The 23,463-nt window shown below is 34.7% G+C and overlaps 1 protein-coding gene across 1 annotated transcript in view; it reads left to right on the forward strand.

Moving 5' to 3' along the window:
- Window positions 1–23,463, forward strand: part of MDGA2 (MAM domain containing glycosylphosphatidylinositol anchor 2) — a gene marked incomplete at its 5' end in the record, with an annotated part of 811,681 nt that overhangs the window by 711,014 nt on the left and 77,204 nt on the right. Inside the window, one exon of the mRNA XM_055132080.1 lies at window positions 19,857–20,005. Coding sequence (XP_054988055.1) covers window positions 19,857–20,005 — 149 coding nt within the window. The remainder of the gene's footprint in view (window positions 1–19,856; window positions 20,006–23,463) is intronic.

Here is a 23,463-nt window from a genome sequence, read left to right on the forward strand (position 1 = left end):
CCTGACAAGCTACTGAGAGTCTATTGCCCACTTGGGAGAGCCTAGCAAGCTCTCTGTGGCATATTCATATCCCAAATACAGTAACAGATATATACATACCTCTCGGAGAACCCATAAAGCTACTGAGAGTATTCTGACCTGGCAAGCTACCCGTGGCGTATTCAATATGCCAAAACCAGTAACAATAGGTCTTATTCCCCTGACCCTGAAAGAGCCCCCAGTCATTGGGAAAGACAAGTAAGGAGAGGCTGCTGAAATCTCAGGGCTGAGTGTAATAGAGACGTTACTGATGCCTGCTCAAGTAAATCTACGAACAAAACAGGATGACAGTGATAAAGTGATACAGTGATATCCCATCATAATCTCATCCCCTTTCCATGGAAAAGAATTATATGCAAAGACATGATAACTAAACAAAAGCATCATTGGGAGTAATCTTTGGGTCTGTATGACATAAATCAAAAATTTTTGACACTGAACTTTTTAAAAATATAGCTTCCATGCAAAACTTCTTTTATGACAATATATTAAGAAATTTTTCTGATTTTAGTCTATCTCAATAAACATGGCAGTAGGTTTTGGCCAAGTTAAAAGATATGTGACTTATTTTCACTTTAAAGTTCAGAAATATTTTTGCTAGGATGATACACATTGTATATGCCCTCTGATATATTATAATATTTATGTATTTATATATATCAATAATATATTATTATTAAGAGAGTCTCTTGCCCACACACCTGGCTGTCTTCCCCGGGGTCCCTTGGAGGGGATGGGGTCCACCTTCCCTCCACCCCCAGCAGAGCTCCTGGCAGTCAAAGACCACCGGAGCCTAGCCACAGCCATGCTCAAGGCCCCTCTCCACATGTTCTGACAGGCCTCATGCATGAAGGTACCAGCAGAGGAACCCAGGTGTGTGTAATCCCATCAATGACCAACATCCAGAGACTTAAAAGCAAGCTTACAGAAGCATGAGGCTGCTTCGCAGCCTGAGATATCTTATACCCTACTTCTCCCTCTGGAAGAAACTAGCAAGCTGCTGAGAGTTTCCTGCCCACATGGGAAAGCCTGGCAAGTTCCCCATGGTGTATTCATATGCTAAAGCCAGTAACAAGCTGAATCTCATTCCCCTGACCCTGAAAGAGCCTCCAATGTGGCGTCCTTGGGATGGCCGAGTGGAAAGAGGTTTCTAAAATCTCAGGGATAGGACGAATGGTGAGGTTACTGAGCCCACTCGAGAAATCGAAGATCAGCAGAATTTTGTGATTCATGTGATTCGTGATAAATATATATATATATATGTATATATATATACATTATATATAAAGGGAAACTACAACTTTCTTCATCCAATGGATCATACACAAAAGCCAAGTAAGACAAACTCTAGAGAAAAAAATCCTATAGACAAATGTCCTATGGGCCCTATAAATCTTATTTAATATATATGAAGGCAAAGGCAAGGCATTTTTAAGAAAGAGAATTTGCTACGATTCAAGAAAATTTACACAACTTAATAATGATTAAAAATAGAGATATTTCCCAGGACAGGATGGTGAAGATAGCTAATTTTAATGAGTCAATGAATCAAAGTAAGAAATAACCAAATCAATTTTACTCCAAATAAAAGTTTTTTGTTGTCGTTGTTCTAAAATTAGATTGATGTTTATGATGATCATGGAGAACATATAGTTGTTTTTTTTTTTTTTTTTTTTTTTTGCTTTTTGGATCACACCCAGCAATGCTCAGGGGTTACTCCTGGCTTTGCACCCAGGAATTACTTTTTACATTTCTCAGGGGACCATATGGGATGCCAGGGATCGAACCCAGGTCAGCCGCATGCAAGACAAACATCCACCCATTGTATTATCACTCACTCTGGCCCCAAGAAAATATAGTATATTATCTGGAAATTAATATGTTCTTTCTACTCAACTAGGTTTGTTTATGAGAGTCGAAAAATGGACATGTTAGTTAAAAGATAATTGGAAACTTTCAGTAGATAAATTAATCTCAACTTTGAAAATAAAATAATGGAAATATAATATCCAGGATGATTTCCTGAGATATGAGACACATATTTATTTGTCAAATCACTTATTTGTGGAGCTTGTTAAATTTATTAACATTTGATGTACTAAAATAATAGCTAGTAGATAACAACGTTTAGCCACATTATGGATCATTATATTTTAAATGTAGGGCAAAAAGAGTTCATAATATGTATAGCAGCTCTTAATATATAGAATTCTGTATTATACGAGATGGTTCTACTGTATCATTTTATCTCAAAAAATCTTTCTATATGTTTAGAATATTTGTAAACTCCTCTGACATATAAGCCAATAGAAGCTCTTGAAGTCAAAATTAAATATATTTTTATGGCAATATTCAAATTCTTTTGTCCCCACCACATTTTTTGCTAATGGTACTAAATAAATTTTTTTTGAATCTTTTTTTTTTAATATTGAATCACCATGTGGAAAGTTACAAAGCTTTCAGGCTTAAGTCTCAGTTACATAATGCTCGAACACCCATCCCTTCACCAGTGCACATGCAAAGCAGGCACTACCTCCAATGAGCCAATCTCTCCAGCTCCTGAATATTTCCTAAGTGGTTCATCAATGGAACTAAATTATATGTGAACTTACCTAAAATATCTTATGAAGAAAGCAATGAATGAACAAATATATTAAACATGTGCAGAAAGAAGAAAACAGAGCAAGGTGATAAATTTTAATTTAGTTATTTCAATAACTATATTAAATAAGGATAACCCAAAGATCCTATTAATAATAAGAAATAATAATAGTTAATTGATTTTTAAAAATAAGTCTTCAGTGCTAGTGTAGCTCACTAGTAGACTTGGTTTCGGGTCTTAATCACTGATTCTTCAAAAAAAGTAAAATAAACAAAATTAAGCTATCTCCAAGATACATACAACTCACTATAAGAAACATGGGTTAAATACAAAGAACAAAAAGAGTGACAAAAAGGATCGTGAAAAGGAAACATGCAAACAACATACAAAATAAAACAGAGATGGCCCTTATTATCAGAAAAAATAAACTCAGTACATATACTTATAAAATGATAAAGAGATATATTTAATAATATTAGATAACTATAGGAAACATAAGAGTACTCCTAAATACATGTTTACTTACATGACATCCCAACATCACTGTATCACTGTCATCCCATTGTTCATCGATTTGCTCAAGCAGGCACCAGTAACATCTTCATTTGTCCCTGTCATCTGCTAGTGTAGCGCAATGGTGTCTGCTCACTCCAGGAACATGTAGAGCATGTTGTTGTCACTGTTTTTGGCATATTAAATATGTCACAGGTAGCTTTCCATGCTCTGCCGTGAATGTTCCATTACCACTGCAAAAAGTTCAAACTTCCAAAGTAAAATAAAGAGAGAAGAATCTGGCCAGAGACCTAAAGATCTAATGAAAATTTCAATACATAACTATGGAGCTAGGTGGAAAAACAAAATGTTGTATTTAATTTCAGCATATTCAGGGCTAAAGAGATTATAGTCAAGTGCATGCTAACTCCAGTTAAATACCCTGTTACCACAAACATTTCCATAAGTACCACAAGTGTCACTTCTAACACAGAACCATATATAATCCCTGAGTATCTTGGCTATGGCCAAAAAAATAAAAAAAAACATACACAAAAAACAGGCTGACCTCATGGCACAACAGTAGAATGTTTTTTTTATTTTAATGGGATGCTGGGGATCGTACCCAGGTCCTCAAGCACCGCCAGGAGTAATTCCTGAGTTAGGAGCTAGCAGAGTCAGGAAGTGTGAAACTAAAAAAACGGTGTATTTCTGTAATATTTTTTTCTCTTTCTCTCATTTTAACTCTCCTTCTTTTATGTTTATAAACAAAATCTCTCTGGAGATGCATCTTTTCAAAAGTGAATAAGTCAATCCTAATTTCCTGTCTCCACTTGTCTAAACATATATAAGAAAAAGTATCAGAATAGACTATTCCATGATGACTGCTAAAGTTTTTTAATATCTGTCTGTGAATAATTGGCAGAATATGCATATATAAATTCACTGCCTACACAAGTAAGCAAATTAAACTAACTGACATTTATAAGTCACTATCCCCAAAGCTTTACACTATACATTCAGTGTCACTGTCACTATTATCTCATTGCTCATAGATTTGCTTGAGCGGACACCAGTAATATCTCCATTGTGAGACTTGTTACTGTTTTTGGCATATCGAATACACCATGGGTAACTTGCCAGGCTCTGCTGTGTGGGCGAGATACTCTTGGTAGCTTGCCGGGCTCTCCGAAAGGGGCCGAGGAATAAAACACTGGTCGGCCACATGAAAGGGAACGCCCTACTGCTGTGCTATAGCTCCAGCCCAAAGATACATTATTTGAAGCATATGGAATGCCACTCACTGAAATAAATCAGGTGACCAATTTTTTTTATCAGATTTAGAACAAAACCAAAATTCTCATTCTTACCACACAAACATTGTGCTTCAGATTATTAATACTTCAGTACAAAAAAAAAGATAATTAAAAAGTATAAAGGAAAGAAAGAATTTAAACTATTTGTATTACTGATCTGGAGCGATAGCACAGCGGGTAGGGCATTTGCCTTGCACGCAGCTGACCTGGGCTCAATTCCTCCGTCCCTCTCAGAGAGCCTGGCAATCTACCGAGAGTATCTCGCCCATATGTGGCAGAGCTTGGTAAGCTCCCCGTAGCGTATTTGATATGCCAAAAACAGTAACAACAAGTCTCACAATGGAGACGTTACTGGTGCCCACCCGAGCAAATCGATGAACAACAGGACGACAGTGCTACAGTGCTGCAGTATTTACCAATCATGTAATTTTCTTCATAGAGTGCTACTTCCTCTCACTTAAGATCCCGTTTGGAGCTGGAGAGATAATAGAGTGGGGAAGATGCCTTTAACATTACGTACATAAATTTGATCTCTAGGACCACATATGGTCTCTTGAGAATTGCTAGGGAGTAGATTCCTAGCATCACTTTGTGTGGCTCCCAAATTTAAATAAACAAACAAACAAAACAAGACAAAAAATGAACAAATAGAAACTGTGTTCCAGGGTTTTCTGTGTTGCCACTGTGAGTACAGAACCTTAATCTATAATGCTATTCTTTAAGTTCAACTAGATTCATTTTATTTTCTGAGAGATTTACCTACAAAGGAATGTGCTCACATGAGTATTGACTAAGTCTCTGGAATGAGAATTTCATATATTTTGTTAAACATTTAACTTAAGAATGATGAATATATAGTTAGATGAAAATAACCATATTCAGTTTTCCCGAAGGTTATGTATCCTCAAAGAACAAAACATTTCCAAACTATTTTCTGATCACTTTAAGGACCATTGGTTGGGATCTGTGCTTGGAGGGGGAAACAGATGGAATGAACTGACCTAGCAGCTCTCAGACTGAGCACTGAATTTTCAATGGTGTACTTATGAACCACATTAACTTCTTGGCAAATGCTATTGTTGCACATGTGGGTGGTCCAGTGCTGAATATGAATGTGCTGTCCCTTTTACTTAGAGAGCTAGGGGTGTTCAAGTAAGTTGGAGAGTAGCCCAGAAATCATGCTATTTATCTTCTAAAAACATTTATTTTCTACAAAACATGTAACTTCAATTTATAAAGTAGATTTAGAATTGAGTAAAGAAAACTAGTTATTGAAACAGAATCACTCTAGGTTATCCCTTATTATTATAATTCAAAAAACTTAGAATTGACTCCTGCCATAAAGAAAAAGCAAAGGGACAAATAACTATTTGTATCTTATTGCTAAGAAGCACTGGCTTGGATCTAACGGCAAAGCAGATGTCCAACTGAGTTCTTAGTAATGGTCATTTTTATCTGTTCTTTGGAAACAGACAAAGCTCATTGCAATAATGAGATGAAAGTCCCTAAAATAGTTGAATATGTGAAATCAGAAGATTTATGGTCATGCCCTATAGTCAGAAAATGGAAAAATAATGAAAACAATATCCTTTATTTGCTTTATCCACTTGCAATCCTATCACAAAATCTATGAAACCTCTCTTGAGAAAACACAACACCAGGTTGTGCGCAATTATCTGTAGAAATTCTCCCCTGACCATCTTAAGTTTGGTAGCCAGCAGCCTTTGGAATAAGTTCTTCACAATTCTCATCCATTTATCATCCCTACAGGATGATGGACGGGGGCCAGGTGCTTAAGTAGACACTTGGAGGTTTGGGAAATGGCTTTGATTCCATTGAGATCAAATTCCTTCACATTTTGGGTTAAGTGCTACTTTGTACATAATGAAAAATACAATTGTAATAAATGCAAAAAAATTAAACAATCAGTGAAATAATCAAACAATATTTTATGATATATGTATATTACTACATTATAGTTATTTCTTTTATTTTCCTTTTGTACCAGCCTCATGAAAGTTATTTTCTGCCAGGGAGAACTATTTGAGAGTTCAGATTGTTTATCTGCTGTTGGCTGGCTCTAATAACTGCCCAAAATAATACTAGGAAACTGTGAGAAATAGTTTTGGGCAGGTGGCTGTAGTTTGTTCTACTGATAGCTCTCTCTTCTCTTTAGTCTACCAAGTAGTGACAATTTCAAATATAAAGTGGTAATCCATCAAAACCTGATTCCTATATTTAAGATTTAAATTGTTTACATCACCTTTTTTTCAATATAATAGGTCATTTTATGTTCTTAATGCAACAATGTCTGTTACAGCAAGAAATATCAATGAGGTCAGATTGTAGTTGTTATGGATAGAAGAAATAATTTGAAGAACAGCCAGTCTAGTCTTTCCATCTAAAGGAAATAATTCAGGAGTTAAGTAGAGAAAAATAAATGAACTCTTTGTGAGAAAATTTATCAGCATGTACAATATCTGTGTGAATTAAAAAGAGAGAGTTCTGTTTTCTTTAAGCAGATATAGTCACTATAGCCAAGGACAAGTGGTGGCTAGGGAAATTTAGTATGAATTTCTGCCTTACTAAGTTGTTCAAGTCAGTAAGGCGCTCCTTTTCAGGAGCAAGTGTACCCAGACAGATTGGAATTTAGAGTAAAAGGCACTTGAGACTGTGGATTCAGAGTGCAGCTTTGTTCTTCAGCTTAAGTTTACATAAGCAAGTTATTTGAGATCTTTAATCCTCACTTTAATCATTTATATAAGAAAAATGATAAAAATACTCTTAGTATGTGGATTGTAAATATTAAAAGACACAAATTGTTTATCTAGTACATAAAAAATTAGATGCTACTACGACAAAAGTGCAATAAAAATCTTACTTTTGTCTGGATTCTAACAATCAAATATCAGTTCGTCCTCAAGCCTAGAAAGACCATTTTACTCCTTAAATTTACCTTTCTCTTTATGATTTAGAAACTGAATTTAGAATGTTTACCACGACCAGGTGGATCCCTAGGAGTAGGTTTATAGAATCATGGGTAGGAATATCCACATCGATGTCCTTTCCTGAGAATGTTATCAGAGGTTTTTTTATTTATGTAGACATATGCAAATAATGTGGAACATTATATATTATGTGGAAAAATGTTCAGTATATGTTTTATAAGAATGGGCAAAATTGAATAACAAATTAGACATTGTGTATGGAATTTTCTCCTTGTCCGGGATATTCTCTACTTTAAGTTTTATTAGTTTATATTTCCTTTTACATATTTTTAAGTACATAATTCATAGTAACATAAAATATCATAATTTATCAATATATACAGATATTTTTATTCACATTAAAGAAAAAAATGAAAAATGCAGAGGAATAAAAGTCAATTACTGATTGGGAAGGGAAGGGCATAGAAAAGTCAAGATGAATCAAAGGAAAGGTTTCTTGTTTGTTCTCTCTGCCTTTGATAGAATATGAAAGGAAAGGCAGGAAAACATGAAGTCTCTGTGTTTGAGAATACCTGTGAGAAATTCTTTGGGAATTCCAGAAAGAATAAGAAAATGTGAGGAGACTTACAAACATATGCACTATATTAAATAAGCAGAAAATTTGTATTTCTAATATTGTCTCACAAATACTATAGTATAATTGAGAGGAATCTAGATACCATTTCTGTTTCTTTTCTGAATTGTGTAAATGAGCAATTGTATTGTTAAATAAATTGTTGTTATATATCTCAAATATCTGATCTCTAGTAATATTTTTAAATACAGGACGTATTGTGAAGAGGGGGAAAAAAGATTGATCACAAAACAAAGATGTATCAATTATTAGCATTACTAGGATATATAACAAGGGTGCATTCATTTACTTACAAGATAGTATATATATATGCTTATACTAGGAATTAGAATCTCTGCATATCTAATCATTATTTTTCTCTTTCTGCTGTTTTTGAAATTTAGTGACATATATGGAATTGCTTCTGCAATCCCAATTATGTCTTTATTCTCACCACATTCATGCATAGTCTAAAGTCGGCCAATTAACAAACATGGTTGGGATCTATAAAATAAGCATATTTATTGAAGGGCTAGCCTAGATTTTTTTTTATACAAGCAAAAGTGAATCACAAGATTAAAAAAGCCACTTAACTACTTCCAGGTAACTACTCACTCTTGTTCTTCCCTCAGCCAATGCTGGGAGAGTGGGAATGACAGTTGACCTGTATTCTGTATTAGTGAAATTCTTTAGAAAAAAGTCACTGTCACTGTCACTGTCATCCCGTTGTTCATCGGTTGCTCAAGCAGGCACCAGTAACATCTTCATTCATCCCTGTCACATGCTAATGTAGTCCAATGGCATCTGCTCGATGCAGGAACACAAAGAGGCTATTTGTTGTTACTGTTACTGTTTTTGGCATATCAAATACACCACGGGTAGCTTGCCAGGCTCTGCCATGTGAGCAGGATATCTTGACCGTTGATGAGATGACATGGGCCGGGGGCATTTGTGGGTGTGACTGCCAAGCTACTGAAAAACTGGGGATCTGGGTGGAGGAGGCCCAGTCCTGATCTGAGCAGGCTTGGGGATCTCAGCCATGGATCCCGCACACCTGGGTTCCTCTGCCAGTTGTTTCATGGGTGAGGCTCGTCTAAGCATGTGGAGAATGGCCTTGAGCATGGCTGTGGCTGGGTTCTGGAGGTTTTTGGTTACTGGGTCTCTGCTTGGGGTGGGGAGAGAAACTCAACCTGCCCCCCTCTGAGATGGCTCCCGGTGGAGACAGGCTGGCTGTCTTCCCCGGGGGCGGGGGTGGAGGGGAGTAGGAGATTCTGCTTAGAAAAATTATCAAGTGAAAAATAGATTTGTTTTCTTTAGGACTAAAGAATATTTTTTGCAGTATTTCAATAATTTTGTTCTAACATTCAGGCCTTCTGAATTTAAAAGACAGTTTTCTTCATCATTGGGCTCTTCAGAGAGATGACTGCCTGCCCAGGCAAAGATAATAGACAGTATTCATTCATTAATTATGGTGTTCTTATTAACTTACATGATTTACAAGCCTAGCCAAATAATATTGCTCTGCAGATCTGTCTTCATAATTTGCGAAGATAAAAACCCATTAATAATTGTGAATGTACTACCCAAGTTGTAAATTCCTATATAAATTTGAAATTCTATTTTCAGCCCTCAAGATTTCTCTTGCTCCATATGTCCGTCATTGTATAGTAGATTATAATGGGATGTCTTTCCACAGCACCCCATTCATTTCACTCTGTGATGTGGCTCAAATACCTGATACACTATACACCCATAAAAGCTCTGAAGTGAGCCCTATGATTGAACAAGAGATGACTGAAGTACAGATTTTAAAAGTAACCTTTTCAAATTTCTCTTCATCTAAGTCTCTCCATCAATGGTCAGTCATCTTTAGTCATAAGGATCTTTAGATTTTTTTCTTAAAATATTTTTTCATATGTAAAATTATAAATTTTTGATTAAAATATAAATGTGTTAAGAGTTTTTATTTCCAAAGTTCTTTGAATTCATAAGAATCATCTTTAAAATATTTGCATTAAATCCTAATGTAGGTCTTTTGTTAATGAAAAAAATTGCTACTCATATTTTTTTTCTTTTTGGGTCACACCCGGCAATGCACAGGGGTTACTCCTGGCTCATGCACTCAGGAATTAGTCCTGGCGGTGCTCGGGGGACCATATGGGATGCTGGGAATCGAACCCGGGTCGGCCGTGTGCAAGGCAAATGCCCTACCCGCTGTGCTATTGCTCCAGCCCCTGCTACTCATATTTTTTATGATTTTTGGAAAAGTAAATTCTGGATTTTAGGGCTTAAAGTTTATTTCTTTATATTGAAATGTGATCTAGTAAATGTATGTGTTTATTTTATATTTTCCAAGACAACTCTATATATTTGGTATGTAAGCCAACAACCGTATTGTATAAATATTCATTATCTGGGCTGATGCCAAAAAAAGAGTCAGAGTTAACTCAATTGTGCTGAAATATTTCTTCAATATAGTTAAGGAAAATAAATTGAAGTTATTTAAATTTGTCTAACTTAGTTTTAAAATTGCTTTGAATCTATGTCTGAGCAGCAATGAAAATAACTGTGACTCTTCCTAAAGTTTTATTTAATTTTATCCTGATTTGAGGGTGTGTGTGTGTTGGGAGTGGTGGGGACTGTGAGCAGTAAGAGGTTAAGGTTCATGTAACATTTACTGTTTTCTCTGTGGGGTGATAAGTATCTTATATAAATTGTTAAACATTTTCAAAAAATAATTTATTCTGTACTTTGATTCATTTTTATCTCAAGTGATATCTTATAAATCCAATTAACAATGACAAAATTTCGTTTTGTGGGGGTCTATACTTAGTGGTGTTCAGGAGCTATTCCTGGCTACGCTGTGCTCAGACCTGACCCCTTGTGGTGCTTGCAGAACCATAATGCATTGTCAGAAATGGAACCAGTATGGGTCCAAAACAGCCACATGCCAATCGTCTTACCTTCTATACCATCTCTTTGACCTTAACATAAAAATGTATGAATGACTGCATTCATTTGTAGGATATTTGAGAAAAACATATCAAACTATTATCCAAGGCCATGGAAAATGGGCAAGGAGGACTGGATAGAAATTACTACAAGGGTGTGGGCAGTGGAGGGTAGTTAAGATACAGGAGGGTTTATTATTACAAAATTAGTTGGAAATGATAACTCTGTACAAAAACTGAGTGTTGAAAGTAGGGAAGGGGATATACATGATGACTTTTCAGTATCTGTAATGTGAACTATAATGCCTAAAATGAGAGAGAGAAAAGGAAAGAGAGAAGAGAGATGCCTATCATAGAGGCAGGCTGGTGTAAGGGGTAATTCGGGTGGTGGGAGGAAAAGTGGGGATATTGGTGCTTGGAAATTACACTGATTGAGATATGAGTATTGGAATATTGTATGACTGAAACTCAATTGTGGACAGCTTTGTAATGTTCTATCTCACGGTCATCCAATAAAATAAAAATACATATAAAATAAATAAATAAATTTAAAAAATACATTGATATGGGGCAGAGCTATAGTACTGCAAGTAGAGTGCTTACCTAATCTGAGTGCTACTCTAAGTACAGAGCTAGGATTAGTCTCTGAGCACCACCAGGTTTCATTAAAAAAACAGCAAAAACATCTTGAGGATCAAAGAGCATCTTAGTTAAACAAATCCTGTAGCACTGGAGCACTGTCATCCCATTGATCATAGATTTGCTAGAGCGGGCACCAGTAACGTCTCCATTGTGAGACTTGTTGTTACTGTTTTTGGCATATAGAATACACCACGGGTAGCTTGCCAGGCTCTGCTGTGCAGGCAGGATACTCTTGGTAGCTTCCTTACCAAAATAAACTATTATTTCTGTATATTTTTATTATTTGATGCTATAATGTAATTATTAGTTATTTATTGTGTTATTACATTTATTTTATAATAATCCTATTTTAATTTGCCTTTCCAAAAATTATCCTAAATGTTTTATTGATGGTCTAGCTTTAACAATGAAGGCATGCTTATGAAAGTTTACCAAAACTATTAGATTAACTTCATGTCTGCAATTAATTTTTTTTCTTTTTGGTCCATATCTGAAGGTATGCAGGTCTTACTCCTGACTCTATGTTCAGGGATCACTCGTAGCAAGGCTCAGGGGGACTATAAAATATTACAAGGATTGAACCCAGGTTTGCTTCATGTAAGGCAAGTAACTTACTTGCTATACTATCGCTCTAGTCCCTATAAATAGTTTTTCTTTTTAAGTTTTATTTAAAGTATGTCCTATGATATCACAATTCTCTTTATTTAAACACCTATGTAGATGAGAACTAAAGCAGATAATTCTATAAGACTAAGTGTAGTTTTCCTTTACATTGTTCAATCATGTTTAATGACCCCAATTATGGTGATTCAGGAATTTTCATTTACTGCAATAATATTCAATGTGTTTACTAACTAAATGCAATGTATTGTGGTATAAAGTATTATTATAATAAAACCTAATCAAAAGAGGGAAAACCAGGGGGCTGGAGAGAAAGCATAGGGGCAAAGTGCTTGCCTTATATGGGGCTGACCCCACTTCAATCCCAGGTACCACACTAGAGTTACTTCCTGAGCACAGAGCCAGGAGTAGCCATTGAATATCACTGGATGTGACCCAATTCCTTCCAAAACAAAAAAACTAAAGAGGGAAATTTAGAAATTTGGTTACTTTAAGATGGAGAATTGAAAATAAAGTGCAAATTTACCAGGCAAGCTTCATATCTTAAGAGATCAAGTGTGTTCATATAAAACTAGAGCTTTAGGAACTTTCAGTCAATGTTGGCTGAGGAGTCACTAAAATGAGTCACTTAAATGTAGAGAAGAAAAACATAATCAGAAGAAAAGTTTGTATTAACTTGTAGTTACTATGATCACAAAGAAGAATAGTTTACAGTGTATTAACACAAGAGTTAGAAGTTTACTGTTGGTCTGAAATGATGAGTGAAAAAAACCTGATTTGATCAAATGCAACAGTTATAGGCAAGAATCAAGCCAAAAGAGGACTCTGCAATTATGAGAAGAGAGATGAGTGGGAATTTAGGCATTAATCCCATAATACTTCATCCTAACTTATGTTGTTTTATCTTTTTCATAGAAAAACTTTGCATTATCCATACCAACTCATAAAGTAAACCCATGAACACATAATTATTAAAAATCTTTTTCTACTAACTGATTTTTTTATCTGATAAAATTTTACTTTTAAAGCTTCCAAGGAGCTTTAAAGACAAGACAGACTTCTCAGTGCTAGTTTTGAGCATGCCCTTCACTCATGGCTCTTATTATCTTCCTTTACTAAGTAAAGAATGCTTGTTCACTCTAAAATTGTTAAGGGATTTTACATGTTTTCTATAATGAATTAATGTTTCACTTATATTTAATGTTCTCTGATCACGTGTTTATCCATTGATGTTTGTTTTTATTTTTTGATTTATTTTTATTTATTTTATTGCAATTTTTTCTCTACATTTTTATTTTTTAAAAATTGGATCACTGTGAGATAGACCCTTACACAGTTGTTCGTGATTAGGTTTCAGTCATGCAGTGTTCCCGCACCAATCCTCCAGCAGTGTACATTTCCTGTTTCCCTCCCATCACACTCCAACCCTCTACTCCCCAGCCTGCCTCTAGGTCAAACACATTTCTTCTCTCTCTCACTCCGTCTCTCTCATTCCTTCTCTCTCTCTCTTTCTCTTTCTCTCTCTCTCTCTCACACACACACACACTATTTTCTTTTTGATGCAAATACTTAAGGAATATCTAGAATATAATATTTTCTAACAGGAGCCAATATTCTCTTTTTTATACTAGACTTGATATGTGAAATTGTGCCTTTGATTCTTTGTTTTCCTCTAGCTTCGACACCATGCTTCTTGTGCTGAGGGCTTGGCACCACATCTGCCTGGTTCTGCACTCAGGCACTCAGGGATCATTCCTCTTAGGCTTCCGGGATTATATGGGGTTCTGGGGTTCAAACTGAGATCAGTGGTGTGTAAGGCAAGCACCCCACCTACTGTATACTCTCTCCTGAGATAACTGCTTTCAAAGATTCTCGCCATATGTGGTGATTTTACTCTCAACTTTGCATCTTGTATTGGTCTATTAACTTATCACTTTTATTAACATTGGTTATTTGTTAACAATGTTAACAATGTTAATTGGTCTATTAACATGTCAATTTCAAGTCTAAAATTGCAGTTTTCAAGGGTCAAATGACAAGTCTTTTTTTCCTAAACTCTTTCACATATCTTATTTTGGGGTGTCTGTTTTTTGACCCCTAAGGAATTCCCTTTTTTGTTTTCAAGCTTAATTATAAATGTATAAAATATTTAGACTGGCAAAGTTTAATAATGACACATTAGTTTCTTAATATCTCACATTTGAGCATTATGTATAAAATTAAATTTTCAAACAACTTTAGTACTTTTCAAAAACTATTTGTAATATAAAACGAATGTACTATTAGTCTATTTACTTAAACAAGTAGCATTCACTATATTTTAAGATTATCTAAAAATATCAAAAACATGCATAATTTTATATATTTAAAATTTATCTGAAAGTTTTAATAATGATTAGAGTTATAGTAAGCCTAAAACATATTCAAACTGGAAAAACTTTGCAAGAAATAAAATAGACTATAGAGGAACATAAACATACTCTTCCAATGCATGCTGAAATGAGAAAATAAAATTCTGGAGGATAAAAAAGAAAAAGATTATTTAATTAGTTCCATGTTCAACCAGTAGATGTCATATTTGGCTGTCAGAACCCATGATTATTAAAAAGGAATTTCCTTGGTATTACTATGTATGTCTTACAAAATGAATGTATAAACATTAAATAAGTTGGCTGTGAAAACAGAGAAGGAATTGGTATGTATGCCTTACTTTTAAGATGCATTTCCCAAATGAAATTCAAAACTGCATTTTCTTGTGTAAGTTTGTCCAAAAGAGGATTAGTATTCCAAATATACTCTCTGAGAACACAAAATACTCTCTGAGACTAGTGTCTTATATCTATACATCTCTATATAACTAGAACTATCCAAACTATCCAAAATTCTTTCTTGCCAATATTTATTAGTACTCTCTATTATATATGTATTATTTTTACTTTTGATCTAAAGTGTTACAATTATCCAACTTTAAAACTTTCTCTATTGTTAATATAACAAACAAAAAGTCAAAATTTGAAGGGTCAGACAAATGGCTGAAAGTGCTCGAGTTCATGTTGTGCATGCATGAAACCCTGAATCTGTCACTAAAACCTCATGGTCCCCTGAGCACTGCTCAGAGCAACCCCCACACAGCAAGCCAAGAGGCGTCCCAAGCACTAGGGGTGTGACCCTTGAAAAGTAATAATTGATGAGTCCTATTGTATTTTATAATTTTTATATCAACTTCCAAATATTATGAAGACTTCTGTTTTGCATTTTCTTCTTATATGAAAAATTTGAATAGTTTGTCTGCCTATTATTTTCTGATTCAACATTCTCTGAAAACTATTCCATACAATATCACACATGCAATGCCAATGTCAATGTAGGTAATACATTTTAAAAATGCATTGAAAGGCATTTGTAATAGTTGGCAAGTAAATGTAAAGATGATATTGTACTTATTTAATATGAATGGTATATTTAAAAGAGTATTAGTTTTTACCATCCTGAAAATGTATTATTTAATTGTCAAGTCTGTCTTTATATTTTTTAATTTAAATATCATTGCTTTATGACATACATGGTTTTCAATTTTATATTATTAAAATTCAGCATATGTATATATTTTATTTTGATTACCATCAAATCTAGTTTCAATCAAAAATATATGTTCAAGAATAATCATAGTAGTTATAAGGTATTTATGATTTTGTTTTACCTTCAGAGTCAAATTGCTTCAAACATTTTATGAGTATTTATTTAAATAACCAGTCCAAAGACGTGTCAGTGTGCATGCAGTGATTTGTGGTGGTGAATAAAAGCAAAATATGATTACAGATATAAGAAACCAAAGTGGACTTTATAAATAAATGTGCTTATGACAACTAAAATAATGAAGCTGTACACAAATATTTTAAGTTCCTTATAGACTGACACCACAGGTATCTAAGTAGTCAAACTGTAGACTGTTACTCAGATCAATTCTGGTAATTGCTGATGAAGTGTTGACTACATACCTTTCTGAAGAAACACACTCATAAGCTTGAGTTTGAACATTTTCTGTTCAGAGAGGATTGGTCTAACTTTTAAGCTTAAATATGTTTCCCTTTAATATTACTCATATGCTTTCATATTATATCATTTGTTAGAATATATTACTGTAGCACTGTCATCCTATTGTTCATTGCTTTGCTCAAGTGGGCACCAGTAACGTCTCTGTTGTGAGACTTTGTTGTTACTGTTTTTGGCATATAGAATACACCACAGGTAGCTTGCCAGGCTCTGCCGTGCGGTCTGGATACTCTTGGTAGGTTGCCAGGCTACATTTCAGGTAGTCATCATTAGGAATCACATCTGTATATAACACATTAAATTTGCCACTGAAAATTCAGTTCTATTCTGCACCATGTAACTGACCTTATCCAATTTACTCACACTTCTTCCTCTTCATTCAGTGTCTTCTAATTCTGTTTTATTGTCTAGAAATGTATTAGTATTATCTATTTATATCCATTTTAGTTAAAACAATGAACTATTATCTATGAACTACTAAGGGAGCATCCTCTGTTAATGTTTGGGAAATTTGGTGTTAAATTTGTCGATAATGTGTATATTGGGTTGTTCATTTGGTATACTGCTTTCCTCTTATCTTGATTTGACTATTGAGTATTATGAACTTGAATTTATTGTATCCTTTATTGTAAGTAAAGATATAATACAGTATATTTAAATTGATAAAATGAGTGTAATGGCTCATCTCATTTTCTTCAATTAAGATTTCTTTAATAATGTGAATGTTATACAATATACTTTCAAATAAGTTGAATTTACTCTTATGGATTTTTTAGTCTTTATTATGTTCTTAAATTTTATATTTATAAAGTTGCTCACAATCATCTCAATATTCTAACACCAATCCCACCACAATTACACCTTCCCACTACCATTATTTCGAATTTTCTCACCACCACCCAAACCTACCCCAAAGGAAGATCCTAAGTAATTTAATTTGTATTTTGTATTGTTTGTTATAAATAATCCACTAAAAATTATCCAAAAAGTTTTCCTTAGAGGAAAGTGTGTGTAAATTGTAATATTTCACCTTGGAGCCATTAAACCCCTGTATAAGAGATCACTAATATGTTGTTACAGGCTGAGCCTTGTATGCTAATATATCTATCTATCTATCTATCTATCTATCTACCTAGATAGATAGATAGAGAGAGAGAGAGAGAGAGAGAGAGAGAGAGAAAGAGAGAGAGAGAGAATTTCCTTTTTGATCAAGATCAGTTGCTTTCTATTTTACACCCCATCAAATGTCGTGTGCTACTCTTGGTACATCAGTGGTTAAAGTATGAGATGTTGCTCCAGGATTTCTAAAATTTTTAATAGGGTGGTAGAACTGGAGTTGAATTTTTAAATTGATGGTGATTTGGGGATCAGGAGACATCTCTGCAGTGTGTTGCTCTCTTCCAGGATGTATTTATGAGTTTCTGCATCATGGCTGGCCATTAATGAGCTTATATGGCACCAGAGGCAGTTCATGGGTGTGACTGCCAGACTCTGGAATTTTAAAGATTTTTTAAATGTAACAATGTAACCTAATGTTAATGAAATGAGCTCTTCTAAATATCAATGATATCAATATATTTAATTCTATGTATTTGCATTTGCTAGTGAATTTTCAGAAATTAAATTCAGTTCATCTCATATTATTTATTATATTCTGGATAAACTCTCTAGATTATTAGGCCATCAATTCCATTTATTCCATAATTTTATTAAAGCACATTGAGTTACAAAGTTATTCATTGTTAGATTTTGACATACAATGTTCCATCACTGACCCTGTCACAAGTGTCAGCTTCTCTCCACCATTTTCAGTCTTTAAAAATCAATCCTTTGGCTTATTTATTTATTTTTTTTTGTCTATCAGTCATTTACGTATCTTGGATAATAGGTTACTGATCCTAAATAAATAACTAAAAACAGGCAAAAAAAGTTCTTGCATATAGTAAAACACTCACACAGCACTTGTTTTTACCAAAAAAACTTAAATAAAAGTATACTATAAATTAGTGCCTAATATAGAACTGGAGCCAGAGCACAACAGGTAGGGTGTTTGCCTTGCATGTGGCCAACCAGGGTTCGATTCCTCCGTCCCTCTCAGAGAGTCCAGCAAGCTACCTAGAGTATCCCACCCGCACGGCAGAGCCTGGCAAGCTACCCGTGGTGTATTCAATATTTCAAAAACAGTAACAACAAATCTCACAATGGAGACGTTACTGGTGTCCACTTGAGCAAATTGATGAACAATGGGACGACAGTGATACAGTGTCAGTAATAATTAAACACTCTCTGAAAATATGTTGCTATTGTCTATAATTCTGTTGTTTTTTCTAGTCAAGTTATTTTTTCACCAAAGTAATGCAGTATACAAGCAAAAATTTTTATTTTTAAATATCAAAGGCATAGAAGTAGTCAGTGCCTATTAATGGGTGAATAGATAAAATATGGAGTGATAGCACAGCGGTTGGGCGTTCGCCTTTCATGTGGCCAACCCGAGTTCGATTCCTCCGCCCCTCTCAGAGAGCCCGGTAAGCTACCGAGAGTATTGAGTCCTTGAGGCAGAGCCTGGCAAGCTACCCGTGAGTATTGGATATGCCAAAAACAGTAACAATAAGTCTTTCAATGAGAGATGTTATTGGTGCCCGCTCGAACAAATTGATGAGCAACAGGATGACAGTGACAGTGAGAGTGATATATATATGATGGAAAAGTGTCAAGCCATAGAAATAAGAAAATCTTGCCTTATTTTATTTTTGTGAAAAATACTTGAAATGATAAAAGACAGCATCCTGAAATTCAAAAGAAGAGAATGACAAAATCTGTATAACAAATCTTTTTATTCACGAAATAATATGTATAACAATAGTTCACTGACATTTTTTCACAGATGTGATCGTTAATTGTTCTATTAACTAGTAAATAGAATTTTCCTTCTATTTACAAGTGTTCCATCTTAAATCTTGGGGAGGTTCTTCGATGCTCCCATACTTTGGACATTCATGTTCTTCAAAGTATAATTTGAAATAAAAATTGGCACTGTATGTTTCAACCATACCACTACTCATCAGAACACCCTCTTCTCTCTTTGCTCTCACTACTTTGGTGATATTATCCATTTCCTGACTTTAAATTTGTTCCTTATCTATAGCCTGTGGTTAGAGAATATCTCTTACTTAAGCCTCTTCTGAATTCCAGACTAGTAAATTCCACTTGATTTCTATGTTTACATTATGGAAATTTTCAAAAATATCTCCCTGATCTCATTCCTTCAAATGTGTTCCTTTCATAGAATTTTATTGCAGTGGCTGGAAATCTCCTTTCACTACTTAGGCCAAAATCCTGTATTGTGATGACCTTTGATTCTTTTATTCCTCTCACGCTGCTTCTCCAGACACATAGAAATTACTGTTGTACTTATTCGCAGAATTCTCCATTTATTTGATATAGTCTGAAAATCTGACTTTTCATTGCTTATAAAATATTATCATTTTAAAATAGTTAAAGGACAGAAAATATGGATACGTTTAACTGTAAGGTATGTCATCATTTGAAATTAAATGCTTTACCCCCCCCTTTTTTTAGGAAAGGCCTATGCTCCTGAATTCTATTATGATACCTATAATCCTGTGTGGCAGAACAGACATCGTGTTTATTCCTACAGTCTGCAGTGGACACAAATGAATCCTGATGCAGTAGATCGGATCGTTGCATACCGATTGGGTATTAGGCAGGTAAGAAATATATCTGATATTCTTTCCTGTATTTCTTCTTTTTCTTTTAATTTTGAGGTTACACCTTGTGATACTTTGAGCCTACTCCTGGCACAGTGCTCAGGGATGACTCTGAGTGGTGCTCAGAGGAACATAAAGTTCCAGCCATGGTACATGCAAAGGTGTGCTGTACCATTTAGTGCTGTTTTCCCAGCTGCTAATTGGTGTTTTTCCTTTCTAGTTATTCTCTGTCATTTGCTACTATGAATTTGAATCTCAGATTTTATTTTTCTATGTAAAGATGTTATCTGCAAAGAACTCTTCCAGATTACTTACACATACTTGAAATTAATTTATGCATTTTCTGCTCTGACAGAAAATGTATTAGAGGTACAGCCTTTGCACTTTCTGAAATTTGTCATCACCAGCTCTAATACAGAAATTACATGATAAACTAGATAATAAAGAAGCTTATTTGAAATATATTCACACTATACAGCATGAGTCTTAATCTGTTTCCTAAGAAATGAGAAGTCTTATGTATTTTTACTCTAATAGGTTCAAAGTATGTACAGAATGTTTTTAAAGTTAATAATATATGCTTAAATGGACTGGAGTGATAGCACAGCTGGTAGGGCATTTGCTTTGCACAAGGCCAACCCGGGTTCGATTCCTCTGTCCCTCTTGGAGAGTCCAGGAAGCTACCAAGAGTATCCCGCCGGCACAGCAGAGCCTGGCAAGCTACCCGCAGCATATTTGATATGCCAAAAGCAGTAACAATAAATCTCACAATGGAGACGTTACTGGTGCTAGCTCAAGCAAATGGATGAATAATGGGACAACAGTGCTACAGTGCTACATGCTTAAATGGGACACATATCTTCAAATGTGTCACAGTAAAAATCAGTGTAGGATACATCATTCAAATTAAGCTAAATTGTGTATTTAATATTCTCAAGCGCATGCCCGAAATCTAAAACAAAAAATTTCTCTTGTGAAAACATTATGGCATTTGATAATCTTTGCTTTCTGGTCTAAGTATCTGTGGACCTGTGAGGTAGCAACCAGAAGAGGCTTTCTCACTTATTTACTAAGAGAACCCAAGTAAATCTGTCATTCTCAAGTGCTTATAAGAATTATGAGTTCAACTTGTTTTAATTTGAGAGATTAGAATTCAACTTGTTCTAACTTGTTCTAGTGTTCCTTGATAAAGAAGACATTTTTTAAAGAAACTGTTTTTCGATTCCTGAATTGACTTAATCTCTCCTATTTTTTTTTCTTTTTGGGTCACACTTGGCGATGCACAGGGGTTATTCCTGGCTCTGCACTCAGGAATTACTCCTGGCAGTGCTCAGGAGACCATATGGGATGCTGGGGATTGAACCCAGGTCGGGCGCGCGCAAGGCAAACGCCCTACCCACTGTGCTATCGCTCCAGCCCCCCTCCTTTTCTTTTTATTCACACATTTAATATATTTAAACACCTCACATTCAGAGACTCTTGGAGCTTTCTTGACATTGACTCTGCAGACTCATTGTCTAGGTTCAAACTGTGTTACTTGGCTTTTCTCATTTTATTAAATTATACAAAATATAATGACAAATCATTGCTATTTTTTTTTTGTTTTTCTACTTTTTTTCAATGGACTGGAGTGGGTCGGGTGTTTGCCTTGTACGTGGCCAACCTGGGTTCAATCCCTCTGGCCTTCTCAGAGAGCCCGGCAAGCTACTGAGAGTATCTCATCCAGACAGTAGAGCCTGGCAAACTACCCTTGGCGTATTTCATATGCCAAAAATAGTAATAACAAGTCTCACAATGGAGACGTTACTGGTGCCCGCTTAAGCAAATTGATGAACAGTGACAGTTGGACTTTTAGTCAATGATAGGGTTAAAATTTCATCCTTTGTTTCTCTCTTTGTTGTTTGGTTATCTTTTATTAGGTGTAACTGTCCATTGCTATCTGTAGGCTAAAGTGCTGCCTGTTTAAATCTACAGGATTTCCCCAATTCTCCTATTTATTCATTCTTTTTAATGTAATGCTCTTCAAACTCATTGTTCCCAATATCTCCATTATGTGCTCAAATCACCTGCTCAACAAGACAAATTTAAAAGAAAAGTGGATACCTTTGGAGCCTTCCCATCAAATAGATATTTTTACCCAAACTGGTAAAACTGACTAGCTCCTAACAGAAACCAACTTAAGTCTTTCCTTCTTGCGCATAAGTTGCATTTATTTTTTAAAAAATATTAATAATGTTTTATTGGGATTGTTATGCTCTTTGCATAATTAGTAAAAAATCTCATATGCAATAACACAGTTTGCAATAACTGTGTTGTTTTCCTGTGACCAAAATTAGACAATTCCTTCTGCTTTGTTGCTTTAAAATAAATGAGACCTATGCCAATGTGTGTATTAATTTTCCCAGAGGATATCTGGTTAAAATTATCAGTTCTAGACACATATGACTTCTATTTCTAGCCAAAAAATCTTTTTACATTTTTTGTGATACAGACTTGATTATATTGCGGAATCTAAGCCTTAGTTTCTACCGAGTAAATTACAGACAATCATTTCTATCAGGCTAATTGAGTATAGAATAGAATATATATCTCCACTGGTCACATTCTCTTATACATGACTGTCCTGTCACAGACACCTCTCATAATGATTATATTCATTTGTCAAATTTGTGTGAAGATTTTTTGTCAAGTTTAACCTAAAATAATTAAATTTTTGTTGATTTTTAATAATATCATCCATTTCAAAACTAGTAAATAACAATATTCATATAAAATATGGTTCTCTACATGGGATTATTCATATTTATTCCTTGGGTATGATTACTTTTAGATATCAGCATGTCTTGAACACATACATTTAGAAATCACTATAATGAATTATGATTGAATGATTATTCTGATAAGAGTTTTATATTTCATGAATAATTTAATTTCCTGTGTTTGTTCTGAATCTTTATGCAATGAATATGCTCTGGTTTTGACTTTAGTGGGAGAAGTTTTGGTCCAGACCCTATAATTCTCAGGGAATAGTAGTGGTTCTGTGCTCAGGACTGACCCCCCATATATAGTACCATGTATAGTACCATATATAGTACCAAGTATCAAACCCAAGTTTGACACAGGGAAGGCAAGTTGCCTCACCCTTATACATTGTCTTCTATCCAGCAATGAATATGCTTTTGACTATGAAGAGCACATCATCTAGAATATAAATAAACTATATTATGACTATTATCAGAAAGACATAATTAAAAATAGAATTCAGGACAGGAGAAACAGTATAAAAATTAAGGCACTAGTTTTCATGTATTTGTGGTCATGAACTTGTTTAGTTAATGCCCCAAAAATAGAGAGAGAGTATGGGGGAAATTGCTATAGAGTCAGGGGGAGGGATGAGATGGGAGGACATTGGGGGTGGAAAATGTACAGTGGTGGAGAGATGGTTGTTTGATCATTAT

Source organism: Sorex araneus, chromosome 3 (genome assembly GCF_027595985.1).
Source record: "Sorex araneus isolate mSorAra2 chromosome 3, mSorAra2.pri, whole genome shotgun sequence".
NCBI classification, from domain to species: Eukaryota; Metazoa; Chordata; class Mammalia; order Eulipotyphla; family Soricidae; genus Sorex; species Sorex araneus.